We start from the raw sequence: 16,513 nt of genomic DNA on the forward strand, positions 1-16,513 counted from the left end.
TAGTGCTCTCTACACCAGCGGTTAGATTGATTTAACCGTGTCACTTGGGGTATGAATTTTTCGCACCCCTGAGCAGTGTAGTTATACCAACCTAATTTCCTGGTGACCAGGGCTGAGTTTCCCAGCCCTTTTGGCTCTGCCACTGAAAGCCAGTCCAGTGAGTTCAGCAGAGTATTGGAGGCATAACTTCAAAACGAATGTCTCTTGCATTGTCCCTTAAGTGTTGGTAGATGGACGGCCATTTGAAATCATAGTATTCTTTCCTGCTTATGTGCAGTCAATCTCTTCCTTAAGTATTCACACAGTCACACCCCTTACAACACACAAACACAGAGCTACTTACATTACTACAGAGAAACTCCCTATCAGTCACAGATACTTTATATGTCAACACTTAACTATTTCCTTGCTCCAAGCACTCAGAAAAGAAGAAACATCATATGAGAAAGACTGACACAATCTGTCTTGAATGTTTACTCATCTTGGTTTGGTCTGTAACACTTAACAGATTTGAACAGAAACAACTGTTTTCATGGGAAAATGAAACTTCAGGAAACAATGCTATAAGTGAAAAATTACTCGCTGTTAATTCTGTTTGGTCAGTAATGATAAACTTCATCGCTCTCCCCTGTCAGTCAGTCAAGGCTAGTACACTGCTACCTTGATATAACGCCACCCGATATAACACAAATTTGGATATAAAGTGGTAAAGCAGTGCTCCATGTGGGCGGGGAGGGGCTGCGCATTCCAGTGGATCAAAGCAAGTTCAATAGAACACGGTTTCACCTATAACATGGTAAGATTTTTTGGTTGCCAAGGTCATTATATCGAGGTAGAGGTGTATATACTAAAGGCTAGCAATCCATCCCTTTCCATTCCAGATAGACTTTCACAGCCAAGTAACAGTTAAACAAATCAGAGAGAAAAAGCAAAACAAAGTGACTCTTCCTAAGGGGAAGTGGGAGGGATGAAAGACGAGAGAACTCCAACAAACAGAATCAAGTTGTTGGGGATTAAAGAACAGGACTGGACAGTTGATAAGCATTCTGGATCCTTTAAAGACAGAAGCACATAGATAAACTTATGTTTAAATTGGGTTGGAGAGATAGAACCATGGGATGATTAGACTTTTTTTAATGCTAAATAGGGGAAAACATGTATGTGATCAAACCCACAGTATTGGGAAACAGTGACTAGTTAAGCTCCCAAACCCCAGCTCTTGAAAACTTTGTTAATAATAAATAATAATTGGAGATATGCCTATCTCCTAGGACTGGAAGGGACTTTGAAAGGTTATCAAGTCCAGTCCCCTGCCTTCACTAGCAGGACCAAGTACTGATTTTTGCCCCAGATATCTAAGTGGCCCCCTCAAGGATGGAACTCACAACCCTGGGTTTAGCAAGTCAATGCTCAAACCACTGAGCTATCCCTCCCCCTGCTCTCCATATAGGACACTATATATAAATGGTTTTCTGAATTGACACAGCAGATGAAGCCAGGTATCATAACTCTAGTCCCAGATTTGGACCTTAGCGTCCAAAATATGGGGGTTAGCATGAAAACCTCCAAGCTTAGTTACCAGCTTGGACCTGGTACTTGCTGCCACCACCCAAAAAATTAGAGTGTTTTGGGGCACTCTGGTCCCCCTGAAAAACCTTCCCTGGGGACCCCAAGACCCAAATCCCTTGAGTCTCACAACAAAGGGAAATAATCCTTTTTCCCTTCCCCCCCTCCAGGTGCTCCTGGAGAGATACACAGACACAAGCTCTCTGAATCCAAACAGAGTGCCTCCCCCTCTCCGTTCCCAGTCCTGGAAACAAAAGCACTTTCCTCTTCACCCAGAGGGAATGCAAAATCAGGCTAGCAAATCCAACACACACAGATCTCCCCCTGATTTCTTCCTCCCACCAATTCCCTGGTGAGTACAGACTCAATTTCCCTGAAATTTCCCAGTAAAGAAAACTTTAACAGGTTTTAAAAAGAAAGCTTTATATAAAAAAGAAAGAAAAATACATACAAATGGTCTCTCTGTATTAAGGTGACAAATACAGGGTTAATTGCTTAGAAGAAATATGAATAAACAGCCTTATTCAAAAAGAATACAAATCAAAGCACGCCAGCACTTATATTCATGCAAATACCAAAGAAAAGAAACCATATAACTTACTATCTGATCTCTTGGTCCTTACACTTAGAAACAGAAGATTAGAAAGCAGAAACTACTTCTCCAAAGCTCAGAGAAAGCAGGCAGACAGACAAAGACCTCAGACACAAAATTCCCTCCACCCAAAGTTGAAAAAATCCGGTTTCCTGATTGGTCCTCTGGTCAGGTGCTTCAGGTGAAAGAGACATTAACCCTTAGCTATCTGTTTATGACACCAGGATATGTAAAAATCTTAAAAAAGATATATACTTTCATTTCCCCTCTGCAATCTCAAACTGAAGATGGCGGAAGGGTCACCTCAGAATCAGATAGGAGGTTGAAAGTGGCTACCTTTCCCTCCTCTGATGCTGCAGTTTTGGCCCTGGGCTGGAGTTCCTAAAGCCAGGTTGTTAAGCTGTGCTCCAAGCCACTTGCATGAAGCTGGTGGCTATACAAGTTACGCTTCGATTGAAATCCCAGGGACAAATTTAGTGGTAACAGTAAGACTAGAGGGAGCCTAAACTGGCATAATTTACTTTTTCTCCCAGCATCCCCAAATTACACCCCCATTCAACTTTAGACACACATTTACTTATAAAAGTGTAATAAGTTTCTGCCATTTCATATCACCTCTGAATTTGGTCCACATGGTTGAAGGGAGTCTACGCTGATGTAACACACATGCTGAAGAGCCAGAAGAGAGGAGAGTAGCAAGTAACACAATGGTATAAGCGGGTGTAATTTATGCCTTCCTCTGGATCCCAATGTGCATATTAAACCAAAGGACAGAGTTACTGATATGTTAGGGAGTCTAACTTTTATGTCCCTTCTGAATCTGAACCAAAGGATCAAGGGGAGTTTTATCTGCACAAGAAACAAAAGAATCACGCTCTGAGTTGGAACTGGAACATTACCATAATGTTTTATTTTACACAGAAAATTTTAAATCTTCTGGTGGATAAGGAAATCTGAGGTATTTCTTGCTCTTATTCCTCAAATCCTTTGAGCAGCCAAGTGGTTAAAGGATAGCCTTCTTAGAGTTTGATCATTTTGTATGGTGATTATAATTAGATTTTCTAGTTAGATTAATTATATTTTTAGGAAGCCCCCATCTGACTTTAAGATACATGTCTTGAATTCAATGAGCTTCCCTCCCAAAAGTTGAAGGTAGATTTTGTTCAAAGTAGAAAAACATATTCATTAAAATTCACCCAGCAAAACCAGAAAAATAAACCTTGAAAACAGTGTTGCAACGGTTCAATTTCACACTACACTTGGACTTAAAAAAAAAAAGCAGTATTTTTATGTGCATATTCTCATACTACGCTACAAACAATAAATGGAAAAGGAATATTTAGGCATAATACAGGCATCAGCAATTTTTTCATTATCACAAGTGGCAGAACGGAAGAAGAGGGAGCTGACAGGTGAAGTGCCCTAGAACAAAGCTGTTTACATTGTCAATGAAGCACTGCAGTTAAAAAAGTGCATGAATGCAAAGGTGATGAAGTAGTGAGGTTATCATCTTCCTTACTGACATCAGATATGATTTCAAGATGAACATTTCTGCTAGGGGCATGGCTTCATTCCAGGTCCATCCTTTCCACTTCTTCAGATTCATTTGCTCCTTCTGTCCAAGGCATTGGTATTAGCAGTGGTACTGGCTGGCACTCTGGCAACAGCATTGACTAATGACAGACAATGGCATTTTGCCATTGATTTCAATGTACTGGTGGCAACATGATGGCTCAGACAGACAAAGATCAGTACCAGAAACAGTAAATTGACAAGCACTTCATTTACTCAAATTTGGATAAAATTTACAGAGTCCTTAGTTTTATATGACAGCAAAAAATGGCGTGCATTTAATTATAGCTACTGGTACTCTGGTAAAGAGCTTGGGTTCACTTCCTTTACCCCATTCTATGTATGTGTAGTTATACACTGAGCAGATTTGGTCACAGTCCAATGACTAATGTGGTGCAGTGAGAATGTCTGACTATATGAAATAGTATTACACTGCTGAATGTTTTTATATATTTTAGGGTTCACCAAAAGAGTTCGTCTAAGTTCTGTGCAGCCAAAGAATATGCAACTCCCATCAGGTTCCTTGACCTTATGACTTTGGCAGTGCAGAAGTTCCACATTTTCCATACACCACCTATAAGTGCCAAAGTTTTAAGTTCACATAAAGGTATGAGAAAATGCTTTTGATTGTATGGATCTTCTGGATCAAGATCCCAAAATAAACAAGTATCCAAAACAGGATTTTTCTTCAACAACATAAATTAATTGTATTTTAAAACTTTTCCTAGTGAAATAAACACACAATATGGACTATGCTACACTGAAAGGCATACGATATTTCAGTGAAGAGCTGACAAAGTTAGCTGGGAAACACTGGAGATAACTCACAGGAAAAACACTTGTGTTTTACCTTCTGTTTGCTTCTTTCTTGAGTATAAAAGATCTTGAAAGTCTCCTTTTCTTTCAAACAGAGCGATTTCCCCCCACTTTTCATTTTAAAAATATGGAATGTCTTGTCTTCTCTGTTTTTGATGGAGGACTGGTTAGGGAGATTCCTCAGCCCTCAGTTGAAGCTGTGGATATTTGGAGATTTAGAAAAAAAAGAGATTTTCTCCCAAGTGGAGGAAAAATGGGGAGGGAATTAAAACAGTCTGAATCACATTCAGGCCTTTTTTATATACTATAAAAGAAGCTCATGATCTTGATAATGGTTTATTTTATTCAATCTAATCCCCAGTTCACTTTTATCTGTTCCTGAAGATGTAAGCTTACCAGTTTTGGTTAAATCTGTCAAAAGCTCTAGGTTTAAAAATAGTTACTGTAAGTAAATATACAATTGAGTCACACCTTCAGATGGAATGTGCTACAGATAGATAACCATCACCACACTCTTTGAAATCATATTTTCACCTGCTTAGTGCACATATCTGTAGCTCTTCAACACTGTCCTTAATTGCTGTGCAAGACAATATGCAGAGTTTCAGACTTTTATATTTTTCCTTTCCTGGAAAAAGAAATACTACTTGGCTTCTGGGCATTATTGTAGTGTTACTATTTTGCATATTTCTGAATATGGTTAATATTTTTGATATGACAGCAGAGAAAAATACTTTAACAGACTTTGAATCTATGTGTCAACAGTTTACATACTTCAATCCAATACAAAATAATGGGGCCATCCCAAAAAATGTAATAAATAAGAAGCCTAAAGGTTGTTGATGAGATTTAAGGATAATCTAAACCATTTATTTTTGTGAGGTCCAAAGTGAGACCCATTGTACTGCCAGATGGGCAATTTTTGAATTTTATCCCCTCTTTCCTCCCCTTTTCACTATTTTATTAGTAGTAAAAGAAAAAGACAAGATAGAACCAACAACAGTACTATTGGATGTCGCTCCAATAAACACGTACACACAAATATTTACATCTTTTACTGTTCTAGCACAAAATGTTCTCTATAAGGATGAGGAATCAAAATATTTTCAGGTAAAAGGATGCATTAACTCCTTTTCACAAAATAATCGAGTTTCTTCATTAAAATCAGACAGTATTTCAGTTCTACAAAACAAACTCTACAAAGTTCTTCATTTACTTCTGAGAGAAAGTAAATTAGGGCAGATATATTATTTCTGAAATCCTTTACTATAACAGTACTAGCAACCAACTTCACAGCAAGAGTTAGTGAAAGATTACATTTCTGAGCTAGAGTAGTGTGCAGTTTACATAATTAAAACAAACTTCATAAAACAAAAAATATGAGAATTTAATCTGTGATGGATTCTAGATTCTTACATATTTCACAATTACAAAGCTCCCATTTAATTTACTCTACTCAATCAAGTCTTTCAAAAGAAATCTGAGCTCCTGCTGTATCTAATATAGCTTCTAGTCCTACGGAAAATAGTTTTTTGTTTTTTTTTTAAAAAAGGTCTCCTATGAATAGAAGAAAGGTGCAATTAATTTTTGTTTCAGAAACAAGCCTCTAACTTCACTTTAAACCCAATGTGGCTTCAAAATAAATGTGTTCAGATGCAGTATTATACAGATCAGTAAGGAATATACAAAAAGTAAGGTGTGTAATAATACTGTGACAGATTTCCAATGTGCTGACATACAGTATTCTGTGACCATCTCTAAAGAAATTGGCTGTAAATCCTAAAGAACTATGCCTATGAACTTAATGACCCATCAACATATTGCATTCTTTTCTGGTCTAAAAAAATAGCTATAATAATACACTAATATACAATGTATCTGCTTGCAAACACAGGAGTAGCCATAAATAAAACTTTATTCTTCCATTTCATTTACAAGCTATCAAGTACCATGTATTTACACAGCACTGGACACTTAAAATAGTTGCAGTCACAGAATGATCCAGACTGAATAGAAAGCCGTTGATAAAGTAAAGGATCTTAAGATAAAAGCCAAGTAATACTGTAACAGACAGGTGGCAAAAAAGCAGTTTTGTAATGTTGCAACAATTCTGGTTGAAACAAAAACCGAGCCCCATGCGATTCTCAGCTTTAATTGTTTGTAGTTTGGCTAATGTCTGTACAGACATTTTGTCTTTTGCGATTATTAAAATAAAAAAAGTTAAAAACTATAGCAGCAACAAGCAAACCCTGTGACAGGTAGGCAAGGGTTAAGAACTAAAAAAGTTTATATGATGTGCTTATGAAGGTTTGCAGAGTTTATCTTCCATCAGCTGGAGTTCGGCTGAGTGACAACATGATTCGGGCAAATCGCTCACACAGTTCATGTGTGGAATAGGAAGGTAACTTTGGTGGATCATTGAAACCTTTAATCTCCGTAGAGCAATCTAGAAGTTTTGGCAGGAAGTCTGTCAGCTTTTCTTGCAAGTTAGCTGCAAATATATATAAAAAAAGTCAATATAAACACTTGCTGCCCACAGGAGCAATAAAGTGAAAAATTGCTCCACTGCACCAACTTGCTTTTTTAGTTAGTTTCACTTTGTTAAAAACACTTTTCCTTAGTACTCTAGGCTTCAGCTAGGAATAAATGAGTCATTCAGTATGACAGTGCTCACTACTAGACTAAAATATTCTCAAGATCATCAGGAATATACTGAAACAAAGATTAAATATGCAATGGTTTAAACCTTTTCCATCTTTAAACAAACTTCATACAATACTTAGCTCTTTTAGGACTCAATACAAGGATACTTGTCATCTATGGATTTCAAAGCATATTTCAAAAGAATAAAAGATTGGTAAGATAAGATAGAACTTGAAGATAAAATCAAAGCTCTATCCGACTTCAAGATCAGAATCATTTTGTCTTCAGCACTGTGTGTGTGGAGGAGCCTTCGAAATTAAGAAATACGTATAGGATGACTAGATAGCAAGTGTGAAAAATAGGGTCCAGGAGGAGGGGGTAACAGGTGCTTATATGAGACAAAGCCCCGAATATCGGGACTGTCCCTATAAAAATCAGGACATCTGATCACCCTAAGTACATATGACTTACGTTCCATTTCTTGTCCAAGATATGAACACCAGCGGTTTCTCATATCTTCTACAGCAGCAATATCCTTTTCTTCCGTTTCATCCACCAGTAGTAATGGCAAACATGGGACAATAAGCTCATTCATAATGATCAGTCCATTATTTACTTCCTGATCATCTCCAGACTCAAAGAGTGCTGCAGCATGTTCATTTAGTTTCTTCATGCAACACCACAGAAAAGGAAAACTTATAAGTACTTAGTATTTCACATTCGCCAAGTATCAGCTTTTTAAAAAAAGATTTATTCCTCAAACAAAAAACAAAAACAATCTGAAAATCAGCAGTGACCATATCACAAGTTTTAAGTCAGGGCAGTCTTGCAAATTCTTCACTAAACATGTCAGGTCTTATGCTAGTCTTCCCTCTTAACAGACCCCTGAACGGTTTCTTGATTACTCATAATTGTTGTAGCCATCCCTGCCGAAGGCTAGATCCCCAGTCCCTTTGTTGCTACTTCTTTCTATGGCTGATTAAAATCAAGATAAGGAGGCGGAGGGTGTGGGGGGAAAAGAGGAGAGAGAAAAGAATCAATTTTCTATTGCTGCCTTTTCTAGCATTGATCTCCTGTCAGCTAGTTCCACTGTGGCAATGTGACTGTTTGCTGTCCAAAACTAGGATGTGCCGCTATCCTTTGTCACACTATGTGTAGCAGCGGACAGATTCATTATAATGCCACAGTAAAACAGGCAGCTACACTCTCTGTAGGAACAGAAATTATAATTTTTCCTTTTAATTCTCATATTTTACATTGATTACTTCTCCATTGCTGGCCCTGTTCTTACAAGAGGAGGGATGCTCTTAACTTGTTAAATGAATGTACAAAGAGTTTTTTAATTGTGACTTTGTATCACAATTACCTAAGGTTGTCTACTACACCTCTACCCCAATATAACACGAATTCGGATATAACATGGTAAAGCAGCACTTGGGGGGAAGGAGGGGTGAGGGGGAGGGGGGCTGTGCGCTCCGGCGAATCAAAGCAAGTTCGATATAACGCGTAAGATTTTTTGGCTCCTGAGGACAGCATTATATCGGGGTAGAGGTGTATTTCACACACGCAACAACAACTAAAAAATTAGGGTCATATTCCACTTACTAGCAAACATTCTCTTCTGTAATGGGATATCAGCTCTTCATCATGCCCTCTATATAGGCCTCTGGACAAGAGTTCTTTGTTATTCTGATAAGCATAGATAAGGTAAAGCAAGGCTTCCATATAACTAAAACACACACAAAAAACATATATATACACACATCAGATTTATAATGCCCTTGTACAGGTAGGTATCATTTGTTTCTGTATCTTGTCAAAGGTCAATACAATAAAAAAAAACATTCAAACACTCACACTTGATATGGTTTCCCATGGTATTGGCTAGGACATTTTCTCCTCAATGCACATCAGTACAACTTTCTGTTGCAACCATAAGCCAGATCCAAAGCTTAAATCAATGAGAGGTTTTCCACAGATTTCAAATGGCTATGAATTAGGCCTTATATACACAGGAAAACGGTTTTCTTCAACACATCCGTGACACATTCGGTCTGATTCTCCACTATCCTGAAATTTGTGTAGCCATTTACACCTTTGCAAATTGGGTGTGGGATAGTGTGATTTCATTTTTCAAGAGTGAACTTCTAAGAGAAAACTTATTTTCAGGTATGTTAATTATAGTGTCCCCAAATTGTCACTAATATTTAGACTGATGGAAATGTTCACAGATGTGAGACTGGCATGGCCTCCCCAAAAGCAAGTATTTGTAGTATCAGTCTACTGGAAATTTTCATCTTAAACTAAAATAAAGTAATGACAGAGATATGTACACTACTGTCACAGGGATGAATAATAAAAAACCTGACAACAAAATCTGATAGACAGACAAAACAGACCTCACTGCTTTGACACTAGTTGTTAAAAAGGATTAGCCAGTGTTGCATCTTTCACTTTTAGTGAATATATTAGGAAACCTTGGCATAGTCTGAGTTAGAGAAACAGAAAGAGAAAAATCTTTAAAGGTAAGTATCTTCTAAAGATGCCTTGAAATGATTGCTCATTTAAAGAAAAATTGTATTTTTGTACAAGCAAACAGCTTTAGGTGAATGCCTCAGTAAAAAAAGTTATAGTGCAACAGAGCACTGAGATGTGTTCGCTACAGCTACACTAGTGAGAATAGGAGGCTAGATCTTCTTTGGACATTTTCTGTACCTTTTAGCATTACATACACATGAAAATCATATAGAATACATGCAAGGAAGGATATACCAGGGCCTTCATAGTGGAGAACTTACAAATTTGGGTGTTAGTCCCTAAATGTATGACCTTGCACTATTACATTTCATCACATTTTTATTACTCCAGTTTACAAGGTCATCCAAACTTCCTTGTATGATACTTCGGCTCTCCTCCATATTGGCAACACCTCCAAGCTTTGTGTCATCTGCAAAGATAGTGGAGTACCTCAGAGATTGGTCTTGGGACCAATCTTATTTAAGGCACAAAAAGTGGGAATGTGCTATTAAAATTTGCAGATGTCACGAAGTTGGGAGGTATTACCAATACAGAGGAGGACTGGAATATTATACAAGAATATCTGGATGACCTTGTTAACTGGAGAAATAAAAATGGGATGACATTTAATAGTGTAAAGTGCAAGGTCATGCATTTAGGAACTAATAAGAATTTTTGCTATGAGCTGGGGACTTAGCAGTTGGAAGCAACAAAAGAGAAAGACCTGGATGTATTGGTGGATAACAGGATGACTATGAGCCACTAAGATGATGCGGCCATGAAAGAGGTTAATGCAGTCCTAGGATGCATCAGGTGAGGTATTTCCAGTAGAGGCAGGGAAGTGCTAGTACTCTTATACAAGGCACTGGTGAGATCTCATCTGGAATACTGTGTGCAATTCCAGTCTCCCAAGTTTAAGAAAGATGAATTCAAACTGGAATAGGAGCTGAGAAGGGCTATTAGGATGATCTGAGGAATGAAAAACCTACTTTATGAAAGGAAACACAATGAGCTTGGCTTGTTTAGCCTAAGCAAAAGAAGGCTGAGGGGAGATACGATTGCTCTCTATACATACATCAGAAGGACAAATATCAGGGAGGGAGAGGAGTTATTTAAGCTATGTACTAATGTGGACACAAAAACAAATGGCTACAAACTGGTTATCAATAAGTTTAGGCTCAAAATTAGAAAGACTTCTAATCAGAGGAGTGAAGTTCTGGAACAACTTTCCAAGGGGAGCAGTGGGGACAAAAAATCTAACTGGCTTTAAGACTGAGCTTGATAAGTTTATAGAGGGGATGCTGTGATGAGACTGCCTATGATGGCATGAGGCCCATTGGCGACTGCTAGCTTAAAAAATCCCCAGTGTCTGGAGACAGGGCACTAGATGGAAAGGGCTCTGAGTTACTATAGAGAATTCTTTCCCAGGCATCTGCCTGGTTGGTCTTGCCCACAGGGTCTAACTGATAGGTATTGGGAATGAATTTTCCCCCTGGTCGTATTGGCAGAGACCTTGGGGGATTTTCATCTTCCTATGTTACATGAGGCATAGACCACTTACAGGCTTAAACTAGGTAAATGGTGGATTCTCTGTAACTTGAAGTCTTTAAATTATGATTTGAGGATTTCAGTAACTCAGCCACAGGGTAAGGGGACTCTTACAGGAGTGGGTGGTGAGGTTCTGTGGCCTGCAATGTGTCAGACTAGATGATCACGATGGCCCCTTCTGATTGAAAAGTCTATTTGGAATGGCAGTTTATGGAATAGAAAATAAACTGAAAGAGAAAGATTATCTGATTATTAAAACGGAGTTGGCTGAGGGGATTGTGTTTTTCACATTCACAAGAATAAGATGTGTCCCAGTGCTGCAGTTTCAGAAGATTAAGGAAAGCAATGGTGATTCTGGATGGCATCAATGCCCTCTTACAGCACTAAACATGGTGCCTGAAATTGGGTGGTACAGGCACTGACCTGTCCATTCTCTCTCAAACTTCAGAGCTCAAAGACATACACATACAATTCAGAGGAGAAAGGGAGCAAAAAGAGAGCATATATACGCAGAAGCAAGTCCCTCAAGGAATGACAATTCTTAGTTAGTATCCACTCCTCCTTTGGGATGGCCATAGGTGATTAGTCAAGCAATACAAGCCATATCAATCAATCAAGCCCAAGTGGAAGGAGGGCAGAGAAGTTCTCTATGGAGTGACTTATGTTACTCTTCCAAGCTGGACATCCATCTAAGACAGTGGTATCCAGATAGTAATGCAGTGTAAAAGTATTGAGAAAACACCATGCAACAGCTCAATAGATATCAATGATGGGAACATTGTACAGGCAAGACATTTGCTGCGTTAGTCCTAATGAAACATGCTTTAAGATTCTCAGGGAGTGGAACTCTGGCTAAGACATAAAATATCTCAACACAATTTTAATCCTGGCTCAACCAAGTTAAGCATGGATGGCTGTGTGGCTGCCACCAGTCCATGGCTGGGCAATGTCCCCTCAAGTCTGATCTTCAGCGCTCCATGTGCCAGGATTCTATCTCCAAGATGGGCTACATAACCAAAAAGTGCTTGAGGTAATGATCGATGATGACTTCAGTAATGTCAAGGCCAGTTCTCAATAATACGTCCCTGTTACTGATAAAAATCGAACTTATGGCTGGTAGTTGCCACTGACATACATATGAAATGTCCCCTGCTGTCTTGTTTAAGCATCATCCATGTTTTAGATCCATAAGAGGATCGGCAGTACACAGGTTTGATTAATCTGTACTTTTGTATATACTTTCATCTGCTTTTGGCTCCAGACCCTACGCAGGTCTTTCATGGCTGAGGCTGGTAAACTGACTGTTCTTAGGATGTCTGTCGGTCTGTGCCCATCTGATGACAAATTATTGCCTACAGAGCTGAAATCATCCACTTCTACCGGCAGCACAGATGTCTTGTATCACAATTTTTGCCCTGACATTCTGGATTTTTGATTTTGCCCAAGAATCTTTAGTCCAAGGGCAGCTTCCTCATAGCAGAAGCTGTCCTGTCTTTAGGTCACATGCAAGCTGTCTGAAGAGGACATCATCCTCCACATAATCCAGGTTGGTAAAAGAAGTTGAATGGACAATTAAACTGGTATTTGTGGAGACTGGATCAAGGAGCCAATCTATTTTATGGCAGAATGGTGCTGAAGGCAAGACACATCCCTGCTTCACCTGGGATCTAGTGTAAACTCTGTTAGACCTAGAGGTCCTGCACTGCACCTGTGCCCGAGAGTTATTATGTAGCTCTTTAATTTACCTCAAGAGGATATCAGGAACATCAGTGCCTTGTAGGGCCTTCCTCAGGGCAGCTCTAACAACAGAATTGAAGACTAAGTCTTCATATGCTCCTGTCAAAGGATGACTGAATTCTTGATGGAACTCAGATAAAAGATGAAGACCAAGTACAACACATATTGTAGATCATCCAGCAGTGACGCCTGACTGCCCTGGGTGATGGCGTTTCACAAGGTTAGGCTGGAGTTGGGTGAGTAGGACATGTATAAAAACTTTTCCGGTAACAGAATGTAAGGTTATTGGCCTGTCTCTCCTAATTCAGCACATGGGGCATTACCCCTTACAAAGTGGGATGATCCCTTCCGTCTACTCTGCTGGTAACTTCCCTGTACAAACCCGGGGGAAAAAACTTTGGTGTAATGCTACACTTACGGACTGTATGGAGCAACTTAAAAGTTTGGGGTTATGCCATCAGATCCAGCATCACACCCGCTTTGCAATTTATTTATGGCAGAACAGACTTCATATAAAATAGGTACTCTACACAGGTTTTGGGTGCAGGGACTGCATCTACTACTACTGTGACCGGATCTGAGCTTTGTGTGACTTCACCACTTCAGGATGGTTAAGTGCACATTAATATTCTTTTCATCTTTGCAGACTTCTTTTTGGGTTGAGCATGTTTTACCATCAGCCTTATTTATCCACATAAACCCTGAGCAAAGTCCAGTTTTGGATCAATGTGATAGAATAACTTTGAATGCAGGTTGTAATTTGTTGGACCTTATTCCGTCTTTCTCTAAGTTCTCAAAATAAACTTAGGTGCTCAAGCTCCCTTTGTATAATAAGAGGGTGTTGCTGGCAGGACATTCTTAGCAAGAGGTCCTTGACTTTGGAAATTGCTCTCCACTTTGGTCTTCAGAGGTTACATTTACTAACCTACTGGGCATTTTGGAAAGCCAGTTGCCCCGCCACCTTCCCCCCCAAAATGAGGATAGTGGAGATGATAATATTTATGCGTGGTTCTTCTGTATTGTGTCATTTTAATTTATGCAATTAATTGCCAAAAATATACAGCTGCCCATTCTAATATATTCAAAGCAATATTGATCTTTTCTGAAAAAGAATGGTGTAACTGCAATACCCTTACAAATTATTTTTTCTTTTACATTTATTATTTTTCCATTAATTTGGCTTATCATTTACATTGCTTTTTCCCCCCCCCCCCCGCTCAGAAACTGTGTAACGTAACCAATTTAAAATAACCCCAGTGTCTGAATTCCATATTGTCACCTCTTACCTCTTTTTTTGAAAAAGTTCCAATCCTACCATGAGATACATGGTTGTTTCTCTGTAATTTCTATATTCTTGATGCCATCTCTGCACATAAGAAAGTGTATCAAGAATGTTCATTCATAAAAAGGAGAACTATATTTTGCACTCTTCACACAGCATTGCATACACGTAATAAGCACTCGTGAATTGTTTGGGGGACAAATCAAAGAATACGGAAAATTTCTCACATAAAAAGAAAAAAATCCAACTGTCTAAATGTCTGTCACACAGAGAAAAAGAAAATTTTTAAACTTTGTAAAGTGATAAACAAAAATTCCATAGGATTATGTTTACATAATTCATTGCCATTTGAAAGGGACAAATACAGCAGTCTAAGAGGAATTTCAGGCAGGATTGTAAAATGTCCTTTTTATCTCCTGGGAGTGGGAAGGAGAACAATCAAAATAGAATTATCTATTTTTTGGCCTTCTGTCATGCTGAAATATTTACGTGACCATTTTATTTATCTGCATCTCTAGCTATCTATCTATGTGTGTGTATGAGCGAGCGAGAGAGAGAGATATGATATAAACATCAGACTCTAATTTTAATCTAAGAACAGGGGAAAGTGGATAGCAAAAAGTAAAATGGGAAGTGATGAGAATCTTGTTTTATCATACTAGAGGCTGAAGAAAATCATAAAACTGATCCTGAAGCAAAATGTTACAATACTGCAAACCAAAAGCCATGTGGTTTGTACTGGAGTCACTTTACCAGTATTTTATAGGCAAACAAATGTTTTACTTCAAATTTGCAGCATGTTTCTATTTCAGTTGGTCAGAATGGCTGCTCTTAATTGCCTGCATGGGACAGAACTCAAATCCCAACATGGCTTTCCAGATATCCTTTTATGGTGAAATTCACCCCAACGTAAAGAGCCTGCATGAGGTTCAATGAAACATTTACAGTCTATTTATGAAAAATCCTAATTTTACCTTTGCAGATATGTCTTCCCCTCCCATTTAGCAGAAAAAAGATGGTTTTATACATGTGCAAGGGGGAAAGGTGGCACCCAGGTGTGACAGAACCAAGATCTGTAGTGCACACCTATGTAAAGTTATGCAAGAGTGAGAAAGAACTTGAACCCAGAACAGAAAAAGAAGTGTGGCAGAGAATCTGCCACTCTGCGAATGCTCCAGTCCTTCACCTCCACTGGGGACGGAAAGCACACAGAAAGGCCACGGAGCCTATTTCAGGCCTTTAGGCTGGTGAAGAGGTGCAGAGCATCTCTGTCTTCCATTGGTTAGGTGAGGGGAAAAAATTACTCTCTCTTTGGCCCTACTGGCAAAAAGATGAGGTTCAAGTGATGCATGGGGACCTGTGTGGGAAAAGAACTGCATCTGAAGAATTTAGGCCCCAAATTATTTAAAGCACATGCGTAACTTCAACTATGTGATTAAACGCTTTGCTAAATAGATATTATTTGATATTTAGCTGGAATGTGACCGGTTTCTCAGAAATGACTTGTCAAAGTTTCATTCTTGAGCAGTATGTGTCAGCATTTTAAAATCAGGATGTATTGATCAAGTACTTCAATATTTCAGGGGTTTTGGGGGGAGGGGGATTGGGAGAGATTCATCAGTAAGTAGTCTCGGTGTGAGACAGGATGTACATGAATAGGATTCTTGACAATACATTGGGAATGACAGCATACCAGCTGGAGATAAACTGTAGCCAGGTCCTACTGACCTGAAACCACCCATACTATTTTAACAGATGGCCACTTCTTGTAGAAAAAGCCAATCAATTCACACAGTGAAAAACTATGGGGCGCTGTTAATGATATCAAGTCATTAGGGAGTCGGCCAAGACCAATAAACTCTCTTTTAATTATGGCCCTACTCAAATTTGATCTTCTCAAAAATAAACAGTCTTTCAACTGCATTGAACATTGGAAATTTCGTTAACAAGAAACTGTGCACTGTAAATGAACAAAAGATCTTTTCTGAATTTTAGTAGATAACTATTTTATGTTACAATTTATTAGGAAAGAAAAAATACTGGCCTCATACTCCTCCATGTTTACTTCATCAGGTTTTATCATTTCAAGTTTGGCTTGAGCCACTTTCATTATGTTGCGGCACCTTAAAAAACAAAGAAAGAAGAGTTGCAAAAAAATTAATTGGTGGTCACTGAAAACTCACAGACATGTTAACACTGCTGAGATATTAGCCTAAAAATACTGTAAGTAAACATCATTA

The 16,513-nt window shown here is 38.6% G+C and overlaps 1 protein-coding gene across 3 annotated transcripts in view; it reads right to left on the minus strand.

The window, feature by feature from the left end:
* Nucleotides 1-5,586: 5,586 nt before the first annotated feature.
* The window catches only part of LOC115659575 (ubiquitin carboxyl-terminal hydrolase 25), a 144,238-nt gene continuing 133,311 nt past the window's right edge, over nt 5,587-16,513 (minus strand). For all 3 annotated transcript variants that reach the window (XM_030579940.1, XM_030579931.1, XM_030579922.1), the window contains 5 exons: nt 16,318-16,396; nt 14,278-14,357; nt 8,795-8,918; nt 7,661-7,856; nt 5,587-7,037 (listed from right to left, as the gene is read on the minus strand). In XM_030579940.1, coding sequence (XP_030435800.1) covers nt 6,865-7,037; nt 7,661-7,856; nt 8,795-8,918; nt 14,278-14,357; nt 16,318-16,396 — 652 coding nt within the window. In that variant the 3' untranslated portion in view covers nt 5,587-6,864. The remainder of the gene's footprint in view (nt 7,038-7,660; nt 7,857-8,794; nt 8,919-14,277; nt 14,358-16,317; nt 16,397-16,513) is intronic.

This window comes from Gopherus evgoodei, chromosome 1 (genome assembly GCF_007399415.2).
Source record: "Gopherus evgoodei ecotype Sinaloan lineage chromosome 1, rGopEvg1_v1.p, whole genome shotgun sequence".
NCBI classification, from domain to species: domain Eukaryota; kingdom Metazoa; phylum Chordata; order Testudines; family Testudinidae; genus Gopherus; species Gopherus evgoodei.